This window comes from Aulostomus chinensis, chromosome 21 (assembly GCF_037954235.1).
Source record: "Aulostomus chinensis isolate RoL2024-O1b breed Wild chromosome 21, RoL_Achi_v1.0, whole genome shotgun sequence".
NCBI classification, from domain to species: Eukaryota; Metazoa; Chordata; class Actinopteri; order Syngnathiformes; family Aulostomidae; genus Aulostomus; species Aulostomus chinensis.
In genome coordinates, this window is record NC_141340.1 from 5,339,782 (window position 1) to 5,356,288 (window position 16,507).

The window sequence follows — 16,507 nt, forward strand, 5'->3', positions numbered from 1 at the left end:
CTTTTATGTAGTTTTTTTTGTCTTGATATTAGCACTGTTGAGGCCTGGGATAGGTGATAATTTAGTGTGAATTGCTTTTTAGAATCTCTTGGATCCCGTCCACGGGTGTGAGTTGCTACAGGGTTGAGTTTCTTGTTTGTCTCCAAAAGGATTCAGGAGGTTTGATCTAAATTTGTAAGGACACTGCTGCAGTAACACCCACTTTGATGGTGGTGGCGGTGGCTATCATTTGTCGTCCATATGGTGTGTTTGTGGGTGATATGCTTCTCCCGCATGCTGCTGCCGCCGCTGCCGCTGCAGAGAAGATGCTTAGTCCATTTTTTTACTGCAAAAAAAGGAAAAAAGATAACTTGATTTTCAGATAGCGCATTTTGTTTGAATAAAAAACATAATTACAGTGCATGCTGGTGGGTGTAAATAAATTGGTATATTTGGTAATTTGATTTCCTGCATTATTTATAGTCTAGTGTGTCAACAGAGATACGTTATGAAGACACCAGGTTTGTGTTTAGTGGTGGGTGCAGAGGCAAAATAAAGTGGGCCGAAATCTGTTTAACTCGCCGATGTGCAAGCTTATTTTGCATTGCTGCAAGTAAAAGCAGTTCTACTTTATATTTTGGCCTCTGCAGGTAGCTTCATCTCACTCTATTTAAGATATTTACTGAAGGACATGGCTGTAATCGTGGATATTGAAATTTTTTTTAAAAAGTGAAAACTTCCTGGTTATCTATTAGGCGCTAACTTTTATTAATGTTATTTTGTGCTGGATTTGTCAAGTTAAAAATAATTAATATTTTCTGAAAGTGCCAGTAATGGCCGTGAGCGGAGTCAAAAATGTGGGTGAAAAGGAGCCAATTTACAGGTGCTAGTCAGATTTTACCCCCCCCCCCCCACACACACACACACATTTATTAATCCCTGATGCAGAACAAGTGCAATCATATAAAATAAAAATGTGTTTTAGTCAAAGGACGAGGCTAAGAAAACAGTCAGTGAGCAATGCTCTTGGAGGAAGCACTTCTCTAAAGAAAACACTTCATCCCTAAGAGATGGCCAACCTCTTGCCAAATAAGCACTTACTGTATTTCAAGAGATAAATGACATAGGCAAACGTGCGCTACCACTCCTGCTCGGTGTTTTAAGAAAGATTTATGCTCCCATAGATCTATGACAGGGTGCAAAGCAATGCTTCCTTCCAACTGATGAAGCTCTCTCTCTCTCTCTCTCTCTCTGAAGACCAACATTGTAACTCATTTAAATGTCTTCTGTGTTGCCTCAGGTGATCCAGACAGTCAGCGCTGTGGATAAGGACGAGCCTTTGAGTGGCCATCGCTTCTATTTCGCCCTGGCTGCACCTGTTGCTGGAAACCTCAACTTCACGCTACGAGATAACAAAGGTGCGCCACCCCTCCATGTTGTTCTTCGCTACTGCCTTCAGGCTGACTGGTCTTGCTGTTTGTTCTTTTAATCATCGGTGGTTATCAGTCTAATTGCATTAATGTTAAGTCTCCTTAAAGCCCCAGGCGTCACTTCGAACCCAGCCGTTAAAGCGGTTCTTCAACCAAAACCTTTATTTTCCCTTCTGGATTACTCCTTTGTGACTCCAGAATGCAGAAAGTGTCATCCACGTACATTTAGCTTGAAGCTAATGACTAACAGAGAACAAGTGCTTCAATTGAAAAACAAAAACAAAAACAAAAAAAAAACAGCATAAACATCTGTTTTCAAACTCCCAAGCACATTAGCCAGTATAATCCAGCCGTGGTCTCAGTAAACCACAATTTTTTTGATCTGAGCTGAAGTATAACGAGGAATTTACTAGGAACAAGTATCAAGCGCCAGCTAGCACTGTTTACCGTAGCACTGAACTGACAGAGTTGTAGTTTGTTCAGCTTGGTGGATAAATAAGTTTTAGATCATGCTGGATGATGATCCGCGTAAACAGAATTTGTATTTAGGCAGTTTTGCTGTCCTTTACCTGCCAGTCAGCATTAGCATGAAGGTAAAGATACACGGCTGGCTCTTTCTGCATTCCAGGGTTACAAAGAAGTCATGCAGGAGGGAAGAAACATTTTCTTCAATTCAAAGACACTTATTCGTTAGAACTTCAAATGGCACAAACACTTATCACAAGTATCACTTTAAATCAGAGTCGCTTGACAAGTGGCCCTCCGAGTCTGTACAGATGTTGGACAAGTTTATCCTCAATTCGCTGCTTACGTCTTACCAATTGACACCTGGGCTATTGCTCACTTTGGCTCTACATATCTGGACACAATCTACTCAATCTGACGCGGGAGAAGAGGTCCTAGGAGCTGCTGCCTCTTGGAGAGCCCGGTCATGCCAACTGAAACCATAATTCTGCGACTAAAATGCCCTTACAACCCCCCCCCCCCCCAATTATTCATAACAACTGAGTGCATAAACAAACTGCGACTGGAGCACAACTGAGATAACTCCTCTTTATTTTTGTCTTTTTCTACAACCCGCAGTGCCGCAACCTTCATTTCAGTGCATTGTCTCAGTGCAAGTTCACAGAATAACTTTAACCCTAACAAACAATTTGAAATGCGCCTGTAATGATTTGCTCGCCACCTACACGCAGAGCAGTAGGCGGATGAAGAACATTTGCCTCTCTTATATAGGAAACACGCAAGCATTCATTTACCGCCATCATCCGCTTCCGCGCTGACTGACACTGTCTGCGGCGATGTGTAGTGTTTTGTTCACACACGTGAGAGCTTGGCGGAGGCTGCCATGTTAATTTCAGCGGCGGTAGTAGAGAGGTTGTGCCACAGTAATCCATGAGAGTGCAGACTTGTGTGTTACATGATGAAGTGAATGTTTCAGATAACCCCGTTCAGCAGGGTGAGAGCTATTTGGCTGCCAGACAGACTGTGATGAGAGAGTGAGCAAAGAGTTCTTGTGTTTCCCTCACTTTCGTCTCAAGTATGCGTTGTATGTAATTATATATAAACACAACCCTGTACATGAATGAACAGGACAATTCTGTAAAAACCCCACTCTTGCATTCTTGCCAGTGGATCTCATACTGCTTCTAATTCAATATCTGCACACACATATAATATAATTGGACCACTAAAACACAGTTGTGTCCATGATGCAACATTAAGGGTAATAAACATGACAAAAAAAACAAACCCTAGAACACATAACACCAGCCACAGTTGTTAGTTGGGTAACGGATCACTATTTTTACGAGGCAAATCTGTAAAAACAAGTACTTAAAAAGTTGTTAAATTTAACACCTCATAAAGGCCTTCTGAGGCTGCAGAGCAACATTGTATTGTTTTATTTTTTTTCAAGGTTAAAGTAGATCAATCAAATCAATGTCTGCTAACGACATTTTCGTGAAAACTGGCGTTGCTGTAGATGCAGCGCAGCTGATCATGTCGGTGAAAATCAATGGTGACAAAAGGAGAACACACAGCTACACACAGCTGGGAGAATGCTTCCTCATCGCACTCAGTTAAAAGCACGGGCAGTAGCTATTAAAAACATGCTAACGCTATGATTTAAAACGTTAGCCGTGGAAAAGTTACAACATGAAGCTGGACCTACCTAATAAAATCTTGCCATTTCTGTTTGCGTGCAGCTTAAAGGAACTAGCAGCATACGTTACCTAACAGGTTTATGATGCAGCTGTAGCGGCATCGCAGCTAACAGTTACCAGTGCTTAAGCTAAGCTATCTTCTCCCTGCTCATAGCCTCATTGTTAATGCACAACTGGAGAGGACTATCTTGTGTGACGTGACTAGAGTGCATCCTTGTAAATTTGACCGTATTTCGCTGAGTGTTTCTGTCATTCATTAAATGTGTCTGAAAGCGATATCAACAACCTATTCATACCTTGATAGACGAGCTCGAGATTTTAGAACATTTTTCAACAGAGCAGCACTTTGTCTACGATTGTACAGATACTGGTTGTGCCCTTGTATCCAGCACGAGCACTCTTAACTCAAGAACAGCTTCATCAAATCCTATGAAACTTTACACAATGTCGATATTGTCCAGGCTAGTTTCTGTTGTTTTTGGCAGCCATGTTATATTGATATTGTTACAACACTTTTAAATGCCTCTTATAAGCCTTGATAGATTTTGCGTGCTATGATATTTAATCATTTCACCAACGAGCCGGGGAAGCAAGGTGTGTTTCCTGACGTGGTGTGACCTGCCAAATCTTCATCCAGCACTTTTGGTTTAAACTGTCACATTTTACTACAAAACTGCATCAGCTAGCGCCGTTGGTTAGCCTCGCTTCTCCTAGAGTAAATCTTTCCAAAAACCTGTAGAAAGCCCAGAAGAGAAGAAGCTGCCGGACCCACATTGTGTGAGTATACACGCGCACACACACACACTTGTTTTTTCTGACGTGATGCGCAGATGTTCTATCAAGACAAACAGCAGACACACGTTTCACATGTACATGCTTCATTTTAATGTTCTATTTTCAGACAAGAGGATTTTACTAACTTGAAACCATTTATATATTTATGGGCTTCTCAGTGAGCAAAGCCGAAAAAAAGCATCTGAAAAACAGGACGCTGTCCTTCAAGGCCAGATCTGCATTTCAATAATAACTAGTCGATCCGAAGTTGCGCTTTAATCTCTTGATATGGTTGACATGAAGTGCCTGTATTTTTTTTTCAGTCGGTGTAATGCTAAAATCGCTCTTCTCCAACTGCCTTTTGTTCTGATATGATTTTATTTCATATAAGATTTTTTTTTTTACCATCAAATGAAAGCTGTTATTAGCCAACAGGTGGTTGAGTCCAGGGAGCAGCGCCACGGTGTGCCATATAATGAATCGTGCTAATGACACCATCTGTTGGCGTTCCTGCTTTTAATACAGTAAAATAATTTCAAAGTGCATAACGGCAGCGCAGCAATAATTACAGAACAGACGTTAGGACTCCCACCAGTCGTATATGTGCTTCATTGTTCATTTGAAGCTCATAAACAGAAAAAATGCAGGATTTTTCCCTCCACATCTCAACAATCCACGCTTTGTTTTTACAGACAACACAGCATCCATATTGACCAAACGAGGGGGGTTCCGACGACGGGAACAGCCCGTGTATCGTCTGCCAGTGTTGATCGTGGACAGTGGAAGTCCAGCGCTAAGCAGCACCAACACACTCTCGGTGCGAGTGTGTGAGTGCGACTCGGACGGCGTGGCCCTGTCTTGTGGAGCTGTGGCCTACACGGCGACCGGTCTGAGCACCGGCGCCCTCCTGGCTATTTTAGGCTGCATCATCACACTTCTGGGTAAGCTCTCCGTGACCTGAGTGTCAGAAATGCCATGTAAGTTCATTCAACAAGAACTGATGCTTTGATTTATTTATTTATTTGCTGTGTGGAGGTGAGAAGGAGCACATAAAAGGACCCCGTGTCCCTTTAGAGACAACACAATCTGGAACCTTCACTGGTCACACTGCTCCTCCCCTGCATCACACAAAGCCTGGGGTGGGTCGTCATGGTGCCGCTGGAGGTCTTAACCGCAGATAAATAAAACCTTCTGAATCTGAAAAAACATTTTAAAAAAAGAAACATGATACTGGATAGGGAGGTAGATATAAATCGGTTTATTTGCAGCGTGATCAGGCAAAGAAACACAACAAGTAGAGTTAAAATTTTCTGAAGGCAAAGTAATAAGCATTAAAAATCCAATTTTTTTTTCATTCACAACAAAGCAGGAGAAAAAAATGACCGTTAACATCGCAGTAATCAACAGAGGTAGGAACGTCTCAGCTCCACTCCTGTCTTATTCATCTATTGCATCTTAAATCCGTTCAGTATGTCAGCGTTCCATGGTTCCATGTCCTCACCACATTTACTGGCTGGACTGTCAATGTCCAATCTGGGTTTTGGCGGCTGGCTCCAATCGGTTCGTTCAGCGCGTCTGTGAGAGCGAGCGGTCTGATTGGCTGTTTGACTCCGAACCGGAGGTGCGTGACGCATGCACACGTCAGGACGGCACACACGGAACGCTGCGTTCAATCACTCGGCAGGAAAATGTTTAGAAACGGCAGGACGATCTGAAACAAGGTTTGCTCATCTGCAGTCCTCCATCATGCCCCTCCCCTTTTACACGTACAGATCACAGCTTCATGCTAGTTTGGAGAGTGTTGACGGTCAGCCGTCGTTTTCGTGGTGTGTTCAATTGCAGCTTTTTGGTCAAGAAACAGGCGCAGCAACAGTCGGCTTCCTTCCTCACCCGTTCTCTGTTTTGACCTTTCTTCGTTTATCGGACCCGTTTTCGGTCTGGGTCTTATATCGTTGCTGAGGGTCCTGATTCTCATCTGTGGCGGCGGAAGAGTTCGGATGGAGCAGTGGCACCCGCTCCAGAAAGAGCTGTTGTCGTGGAATCAAGTGAATCATCTGAAAATCTAAATGAAAGCATGAAAATTAAAGATTATTCACGCTCTACCTGTGTGTATGCTAGAAAAACAGGCCCTGAATCCATGCTAGCTGTGCCGCCGTCTAGAAACTCAACATGGCCAATATTCCTCCAAGCCTGTTAAATTTTGGGAGCAGTAAATCTTGTGGATGGACCACAGAGGATTTTCAGACTTGAAATTGGTTTTCTTAGTTTGGGAATGGCTGCACTAAGCAATTTAAAATTTGAAACATAGTAACAAAAAAAAAAAAAAAAAACCCCGTCACCAGCTTTTTGTTTACAACTCATTTAATCACGGCCCTGGTTTCCTCCCAGGCCTGCTGCAGCAAATATGCCTCAATTAGGTAACAACTAAGAGAAAATGAGCTCGGAATTTAATTCACAATTCACGTCAGCGCAATTAGTGCTCATATACGTTGGGCTAGCGAGAGCTTTTCTAAAAGCAGACCCGCGGAAAAAGCATTAAAACAACCAACAGTGTCAGCAGCTAATAGCAAGTGATGTTGCCAAGTGTCGATACAGATATTAGCACAAGCAGCAAATACTTTAGCTTGGTGAAGCAAATCAGTGATGTGTGGGTCTCGCTGCAGAGAAATCCCCCTGGAAAGAGTAAGTGCAGTCCCGAGCGTCTGACAGCAGAGCAGGAAATCGACACTTTTGGCTTAAGAGGTATATTTGTGGGCCAAGATGATTAGCTCTGGTATAACAAATGACAAATGAAGCAAATCACTGAATGCCAAAGAAGCGGCAGCGGGAAGCGTGACATGAGTTATGCCTCCTCCAAAACTGTCTAGCATTCGGACAGCAAGCCGTGCCAGCGCTCCTATGAAATATGATCCGAGAAGTTCAGCAAAGTTTTCAGAGATACAGTCGGACGCCGCTGAGGCAGCAAAAAAAAAAAAAAAAAATTTCAATAATCCATTTCATATTCAATTGAGGGTAATGTTACACGGAGCTGCACTACATCACGCCACGCTTGCTACAACCCGTTCAGGCTCCTGTCTGCTTTTATGATTCTTCAAGCAGCTGGGTAATAAGCAGGGAAACTTTGTTAAAATGGAGTTGCATGTGGAGGTCTGGTACAAGTCAAACCTGGGGGCTACATCCTCCCCTGGTCTCGTCTCTTTGGTAAACACTGGTGACCCGGGTCAGCCAATTGTGAATACCAGCCGAGATGTTGACAAGTAAAATAGAGCTGAAAGCCTGCCAAAACCATCAATTAACTCCAGCCTGCTCGGGGTTTGGAGGAGTTTCGCAGTGTTTTTTGGTTTTGCTCGAGAGTTTCACTAAAACTATCAGATGGTAAAAAAAAAAAAAATCCTTTCTTGGGTTGGTTACAAATGTGAACTGAGATCTGAGGGAGTCTGTAGTTAAAATGTTTATCCTGACGTTTCAGAAATGTCCGAATTCTCGCCTGGCTATGATAGCATGGACTGACTTTCTTCTTTTTTAATTTCCATTCTGATTATTATGGCTACCCCAGGGCTCCATAGAGGGGGGGGGGGGGGGGGGGGCAATGCAAGTAGTTCCCACACTTTAACTATTTAGTGGCATTTTGTGGTCATGAGATATTTAATGTTCCCACACTTTGATTAGTTATTGGCTCTGAGAGGTGATTCGCTCTGAAATCAGATCTAACTGGTCCCCACACTCTGATTAACTGGTGGCCACGAGATATAACCTGTCCCAACTCTTTGACTGGTTTGTGATTATGAGATGTAACTTATTTCCAAATTTCGATGAAAACTGAAAGGGAAGCACTTCTATCTCGTGGCCACAAGCATCTTCTCTCTGTCTGAGTTCCTCTGGTCGACTGGACTCGTAGACAAACATCGGAGCCTCTCTGCTGTGACTCATTTGCCAGGTTTGTTTTTAAAAGAAGCGCCTCCATGTTCTGAACCCCCCCCCCCCCCTGCCAGCTCTCTTTATGAGCCAGCCCGCCCCTCCTGCGCTTAAGCACACTGCACTAAAAAGGTGTAATGATGTGCATTTTTATTGAGAGAAAAAAGCGCCCGGAGGCAGCGTGAGACAGTGATGAGATTTTAGATCATTTTCCCTTCTAAGGGAGCTCTTGTGATAGCTTCCCCCAGATATGTTTCACTCTATTTTATTAACTTGATTGCAATATTTCATGGAGGTCATAGAAAGCCAAGTATGAAATTCTGGATTTCAAAGAAAGACACTCATCTGCTTCTTTCTAGTGTTGCGCGACCACGATAAGACTGTTGTCGAGATTCGTGTAAATGAGAGGTGATTAGCGCGATGCCGCGTCGAGCCGTCACCAACAGGCTGCTTTATCACACATAAAAGGTGCAGACAAAGCCCAGCCATCGAGCCGAGTCAGAGGTGAACGCCGGGGTGATCTTCTTTGGGAGCTGAGAAGGATCTAAATAACTTATAGAATATCTGAAATGAGTTCTTTGATGGGGTCAGCCTCTGCTTTTTATTCCGCTCCCCTTGAAGTTTGCGTCCTTGTATTACGACGGAGAATTCGTTTCATGATAAATGAAAACTTCAAAAGAGCAACAGGGGGAAATAGGTGGCCGCCCAACCCTGAACCCAGCATCGCTAATGAAAGCTGGCTCCGCTCTGCACGGCATGGCCTCAGGCCACAGGCTTAGAACTAATGGCCCCCAGTTTAATACACCTCCAGGTTGCCTTCTCGCCACCTCGTCTGTGTAAGCGTGTCCTTAGCTGTCCCCATCAGTCTGCTTTGCTCAATTGGATCAGCCTCTTTCTCTCTTTCATGTGTTTCCTTTTTGTGCATATTCATCCTCCTCCTCCTCCTCCTTTCCTTGTATTAACAGCCAGCGTGTGCCCAATCCCTTATTCTGATCTGCAGTGATGGTCTTCCATCACGGCCTCTTTCAATCTTTAGGTAGCCATAGAGGCCGTGACTTTGTGTGATTGTATTGTTTAGGATGAGACGCGAGCCGGAATGAGACCCGAGCTGCGTCTCACTGCTGTCACACTTCAATCTGCCTCTTTTTCTTTCCTGCGACCCTCCATCAATCCTTCTCCTGCTAATCAGAGGAGAGGAATGAAAGCGTCTCCCAGCGACACTGATTAATTGGTGGTGGTGGTGGTGGTGGTGGTGGTGGTGGGGGGTGCATCCCGGTCTCGCAAGAGTATTTTCAGGAGGCAAAATCAAGAATATCAATATCAATAAAGGAGCTTGAAGCTTCAGCCAGCTGATACACACATTTAGCTGTTGTACCCACACAACACCGCTCATGATCTGAAAATCATACACACGTCAATTATCTGTGTCAGAAACATTTACTGTAAATCACAAACGACTTCAGAGCAAAACCACACATCCTGCAGGTGGGAGCATAACTTTCCACCACATCCACTCGTACTTCCAAGATTCGGCGTCTTCCCGCTTCCGCAACGCCGACCTGAACCTCCAGAAAACATCCCCGCTCACATCTTTCTTCTATTCTTTGCCGTATTTCAGTAAACTTGAACCTGCCGAACAAAAACCCACACTAGAAGAAACGTTTAAAAATGATGTTGTGGAGTTCAGTCACTATTAGGGTGTGTGTGTGTGTGTGTGTGTGTGTGTGTGTGTGTAGGTGTTGTAACGTAGAAATCAAAGGTGCAACTCACTTTGATTTTGTCTTTCCAGCCACTCTGGTAATATTTTTCTCTGCTGCTTTACTGAGGCACTCATTTCATTTCTCCAACCTCGTGTTGCTTTTGGCTGCTTCCATGATATTTGTGGTCATTTTCGTTCAACGGATTGGAGTTTTTGTTTCCTGCTTAGGCGAGCAGTTGGCGTGACACAGTGATACTCGTGCGCTGACACGTGCGCGGATTGGAGGAGCTTCCAGCTTCTGTTACCTCTAAACCTGAAGGAGCCCGAAAAAAAAAAGAGCCAATTAAAAACCACTTCAGCATTTGTACTGTACGAGCGTCTTCCTGGTTCAGCCCGGTGATGTCAGAGTCACATGATAGGGAACGATACTGAGAGCGACCTGGGAACCAAAAGATCTCAAAAACAAAGAGATACCAATAACATTTCTTTTCTTTTTTTTTTTTTTTTAAAGAGGGGAGGTTTCTTCTTTTCCTAGCGTAGAAACAGGAACTGTTTTTGATGTGAAAGTAACGGGGTCACACGACAAGGAACCTGTTGAGGAAAATGACACATTTTGCATTAAAAATGAATCGATGTCAGTCAAGTGGAAGAGGCGCATTTCCAGTCCAGTAATAAGATAATGTTGCTCTTGAAAAAGCAATGAATTTTGCATCAGTGTGTTTCAATTAAAGTAGAGATATCAGTAAAAAAAAATAAAATAGGTAAAATAAAACAAAGTATGTGCCAGCCTAGCAAGAATACTGTAGCTGGTATTGATTATTAAAGTGTAGATAACCTGATGTGAAAGTGGTAGGTATTCATATCTAATCGTAGGAGTCGTGAAGTGACGCTACAGGGGCTGCACGCAGGTGGGATCCTCATGAGGGACCGAGCCCCCCCCCCCTGAAGCCTTGGCCCCACAAATGTCAGTGTTCATCAGTTTAACCTGGGATTCCGGTCAGAGGAGTCGATGGCGAGAGCGCGGCTCGCTTCCTCCACCTGGCTGCCTTTCAAGCCCACGGACCTGTATGCATATCAGCTTTGGCTCTATAAGCTAAGTGGTCATTAATCATCAGTTGATATTTTTAGATTTCATTATTGAGCTTGTCCTCTTCTCTTTGCAGTAAAATTTTTTTTTTTATTTTTAAAAAGTCTCAAAAATGCCCAGGCACAACGATGTTTTGTTTTTTGTGTGTGTGTGTTTTTATGTAAACGACATTTACAACCCTTTTTAATGATACAGCCTCTATTGGATGATACATCCAAACGACTGAGACAATCATTATCTTGTTAAGATCCAGTGACTTCATTTGCCAGTACAGGTAGGGTCTCGCTCAATCCTCCAGAGGGCCAATTAGGACATTATATAGCACTCCAAATCTCCAGACAGTTATTTCTGTCTATTGCTTATCAGACTCATTCTATAAATCTTCACGTCCATTCATCTGTCGCCTGTTTTACTGCCCGTCTCCAGTTTTAGTCCTCTGACTGCGTCTATATTTATGTGTCTGCTTTCAGACAGCAGGCAAACCCCATTTGTATTTCAAATGTGATCTTTAAGCTTGACTGTGTTCATTGGAACCAGCAAATGACCGCATCAGATGTGTGTGTTTAAACAGTGTAATTATTTGCTATCATTACAATGCTGTCGACATTTTAAAATGGTGGGGGGGGAGGGGGGGAAGTCAATTAAAAGCAAAATTCTTCGTGACGACAGGCTGGCAAGAGCTGAAAAGACCTTTGGTGAGGGAATCGGGGGGATAGGGAGGAAAGCAGCTTGCAGGAGGCTACGCAGGAAAACACACGCGTGAAAAGGCAGTAGAGGAGACGAAGCTCCTAATTTGTACAGATAATATTATCAACGACAAGGACTATTTAAAAAGAAAACATGAGAAACTAAAGGATGTTTTATCAGTTGTGGTTAAGAGCGCTTTTGTTGCAACAGACTTAGAGGACAGTTACATCTGTCATCGGGGCTTCCATTGTCCCTTTATATTCTTGCAATGTCTTCCCCTGCTTTTGGTTTGTTTTTCTGTTAAGAATAAGTACTAAAACACATTCAAAGGAAAAAAAAAGAGTGCTTTAGTAAGAGAACAAATCAATAAATCCGTCTTGAATGCTGAAACTTTGGATTTGCTACTCCTTTTGAGTTTTATTGATTTCCAAACTGCCACAAGTGCTAAAAAAAAAAAAAAAAAAAATCAAATATAATATTTATACATTTCAAAATAGCAACTAATTTAAGGGCAATAGTGAGAAATTCCAATAGGCCAGGGAGTACGGCATGTAATGATGGCAGGTCTGGAGCTCTCCCCCCAGATAAATGTCAGTTTCATAGAAGTTTCATGCATGTGAATCTAAAACTGATAAACCAACAAAGTTTCATTGCATTAAAATAAAGTTAATGTCATGCCCACCTTTTCAAAGAACAGAGCAAAAGCGTATTACCCTATAACCCCATTACTCGATAGGTTTCTTCTGTGCGTCATTACAGAAAGTAGGTCAAAGGCGAGGTTTAAAATATGCCTGTTCGAAATTAAAACTACGGTTTTTAATTAGTGATAGAGGAACGGATAATCACAAAAAAAAAAAACCCACATCCAAAAGCCTCTTCACATGGGGCAGTAAATTAGCATACAGTTAAGTGAGACAAAAAAAAAACAAAAAAAATTACACCTTAGAGTTTTCACCGGTTTCAACAACAGTGTCACTGTTGGTGCTGTCAACGCCTACTGAGGATGTCAGTGAACACCTGCTGTTGTGAACGCCGAGCAGGAAGAATAAAACAACCTTTCGCCAAGAGATGAGGGCTGCTGAGCCCAGACCACTTCACTCCGCACCTCCTTGGGTCTCTGGCAGTACACCCACCGAGTGCGAAGGATGTAAGGTGGCAACTGAGCTGCGCATAATATTTCACATGTGCTGCCGTTATACATTACTTTTAACAAGAGAGGCGGTTGGGAGAAAAAAATTAAATCTCGCTAAATATACAAAATGATTACAGCAATCTTTGGTCATTTTGTAGAAATAATCTGGCCAGCTCAGTGAGCCTCAGCTGAGGCCATGTAAGTGGACACTGAGCAGATGGATAATAGAGTACAACAGGGATGAGGTATTTTTGGAGGCCAACTGGAAGATAACAACAACATGAGTTCCCACCACCAAAAGCTAATGGGATTTTTACATTGGATTTGGGGTGATTGCAGAAAATGAGCTCTAACAAAAGTTTGTGACTCTACAGCAAGGTCATCTTTACCAGCGAGCAATCATCCCAAGCAGAAAGCTAACGTTATGCTAACAACGAACCAGCCCGTTTTTCAGTGTGATGACTTTGAATGTCCGTCACAACCTCTGGAATGTTGCTTCGCCAAGTTTTTCAAAGGCACATGAAATGACTTTAAATTCTTAAATGTGGTATTAACTCTTTCCCGGCCACTGACGAGGCTTTCCAGCCATCTACATTTTCACTTCTATGCAGTAAAGCGAGCTATTGTGCACCGTTTTAAAGAGTGCTGAAAAAAATCGAGGTCCAAAACCAAAGAAGACGCTTCGAAACATGGAAGACACAACTGACAGATGGATGTTGCGGTTCTCCAGGGGGCCTATGGCGCTGCACCAGGCTGATTCAGGAGGACTTTAGTCAGGCAGAGGAGGCGGATGCGCTGGTTGTCTTGGGGCCCGGGAAGCTCCAGCAAGGCTAATTACTATTTAGTTTTCATAGTATTTGGGAGGGAGAAGAACCCTTAAATGAATAAATCCAAATATCAAATCAACACAACAATCAAAATAACGTCTTTCACAAAAAGGCTTGTCAGAATTATTCTTTTTTTTTTATGAAAACAACTGTCATTTGAGTGTTACTAAAAAAAAAAAAAAAAAAAAGTAAAATAGAGGCTTTGATTTTTCTTGTGATACATTCAGTTATTCATAACCATGGCACAGAATATTCCGGGGGCTCTTGAAGTATGTGCAGAGTTAACCGGGTTTATATCGTAGAGAAAAACAGCCAAACAATTTGAGCTTGTGTGAACCACGGACCTTATTTTAGGCATTTAACCAAACCCATTCAACATAAAATAAATAAATAAAAACGCTGACTTTGAGAAGAACTTTTGCGATACTCTGTTAAACTCAGTGTGGAATTTTCAAAAAGGGTTTGGTCAGAGAGAGGAACTATGAATACACTTATCCTGTCGTCTGACATGACGCTTCCTTTGCTTTCAGACGTCAGGGTTGGCTCATTTATTTCTCTTACAAATTGGCCTGCTCTACAGAGGCACTGGAAGTGTGTAGTAGACAAAATGAATGAATAATCAGTCACCAGAACTACACCGAACAGAGAAAACTACTCGACTGACGAAGTGCATTCAGTGATGCATGTTGGTAGGAAAAGGGCAGCAGAGAAAACTCACCTTGTTCACTATCGATTGTGCAAGGTGGATCGTTTGAACAATTCAATTACAGCAAACGCCATGGTAACACTGTTCTCCTTTTCTTCTGACAAATAAAGAGTGGGTTGTATCATGCGTTTGCTAAAGTGGAAGTATATTTTGGTAGCTGACTATTTGTATGCTCTGCGATCCACCTGCTCTTCCTCGTAGGACGTGACTGAATGCTGGACCGTTTCCAGCCCGTGACGCATCGAGGCTGCCTGCTAGGCATTAAACCCTAAAGAGCTTTACTGGAAAGCACTGAGAATATTCTATTTCCATGTGCCACTTTGTAATTCACTTTGGAGAAACCCTACTGAATCGAATAGAATTTCAAATGAACGGAGTTGCTAAAAATCTGAAGGAACCATCCTCCATCAAAATATTTAGCACTGCCATGGATATTAGCGGTGGAGGTACCATCCTGTAGATTTCACAAAAACTCTTCATACCAGTGCTGCTGTTGTAGAGTACCAGCAGTCACCACATAGCCGACAGAGAGGTGCCCATTCATCTCCTGCAGCCTTTCCATGTGACACTTCCCTTCCTTCCATTTCTTCCATTTGCTCCCTTATTAGAGGGTGTGAAGTGGCGTTTGAATTTGGTTCCTGTGCCTCTTTCTCTGCTGCTTGCTGTCGCTCGATGCTGCGAAGGGGGAAGAAATATGGGCCCACGGAACGATATTTCACTGGCACCAGCGTGACATTGATGGATAGAGGATCATTAGACATTTGCCAGTTTGCTTGGGCGTAGAGTTATTTTCAGCAATAATATATGGGGAAGAGAACAGGGGCTGGAGGAGGGCCTCTGGTAAGGTCTCAGAGGGCCGTGGATTCTAGTTTGGTGGAGTTTTGTACAAGTCTTGAAGCAAAATGTAGGTGGTGGAAACCACAGAGGGCCACAGCAAATTATATTGTAGATTTGGTTTTATAAACTCTGATGGAATTTGCAAAGCACAGAGTTTAGATCCGTTGTGGTTTCAAAACGTGCCCCCGCAGCCCTGTCAAGTGCACTCAAGCTTGTTCATTGACAGCATGTTATGCTACAAAAGCGGCGCTAAACTGGATGTTATTAGCACGATTAATTATATAGAAGTGTCTCCTGTTCAAGTGGGTTCATAAGAAACTGTGAAGAGGGAAAGTTCACACTCCCACCAGGAATGTGGGACTCAAACACATCGAAAGTGTCTGCTGATGTCCCGATGAAAAGAACCAGGGACTGTTGATCCAGGTGTGCTCCCAGGCACCGGCCCTCCTCCGACTCTCCAACAATCAAACCAGTTCGATGTTCGATGACAATGTTGTGCAATTTAATACGTACGTGTTAGACACTTGCCATGCATTTGCGTTCCTCAACAACATGTCACATCACTGGACGTGGCGGGGTTTGTCATGGATGATGAGAACAATACCTGCTCCGCACCTGGATACTCCTGACGGGTGCTGTCGTTTATGATTGCTTTGTAAATTAGCCTTCCTCATGAAGCTAACGTAATCTTAGCGTAGCCCTCTAGCGATCAACCTCATCTTACCCATTAATACTTGTAGTAGGACTGTATGTATATATATATATATATATGTATGTATGTATATGTGTATATATATATATGTGTATGTATATATGTATGTATATGTGTATATATATATGTATGTATATGTGTATATATATGTATGTATATGTGTATATATATATATGTATATATATATGTGCCACATTTTACTGTATTATATATTTTTATATCATAATTTGTGAAACATATGATAGGGTGAATTGTAAGGTTGGACGCCAGTCTTGTCTATTTGCTGTCCGTCCTTCATGATGAGGACCAAGTGTAAATGTATCATTATGAGCTTTCCCGAATGTTTCCTTAATATTTCAATGTATTTTTAAGAGGTTAAATATAAGAATATCTTGTTTTTTTTTCTTTACAGCATTTGTAAATATCAGCACACACTGTCGGCAAGATCCAAAATTCTTCCATCCCCTGCACATTTTTTTGTCATGCTGATTTGTGTAAATCCTTTTGTCCTAACAAAAAAAAAGCAATCTTCCATACGTTTCATAAGTATTTTCCAC

General features: G+C 42.5%; 1 protein-coding gene and 1 long non-coding RNA gene across 4 annotated transcripts in view; one reads left to right on the forward strand and one right to left on the reverse strand.

Moving 5' to 3' along the window:
- Positions 1-16,507, forward strand: part of LOC147241433 (cadherin-7-like) — a 117,647-nt gene that overhangs the window by 99,017 nt on the left and 2,123 nt on the right. For all 3 annotated transcript variants that reach the window (XM_086190719.1, XM_086190718.1, XM_086190720.1), the window contains 2 exons: positions 1,280-1,397; positions 5,041-5,289. In XM_086190719.1, the coding sequence (XP_086046845.1) occupies positions 1,280-1,397; positions 5,041-5,289 (367 nt within the window). The remainder of the gene's footprint in view (positions 1-1,279; positions 1,398-5,040; positions 5,290-16,507) is intronic.
- LOC147241434 (uncharacterized) lies at positions 9,657-14,752 on the reverse strand. The gene is made up of 3 exons (XR_015110803.1): positions 14,414-14,752; positions 10,034-10,275; positions 9,657-9,892 (listed from the first exon to the last, which is right to left on the reverse strand). It is a non-coding gene; the product is annotated as an uncharacterized LOC147241434 (long non-coding RNA).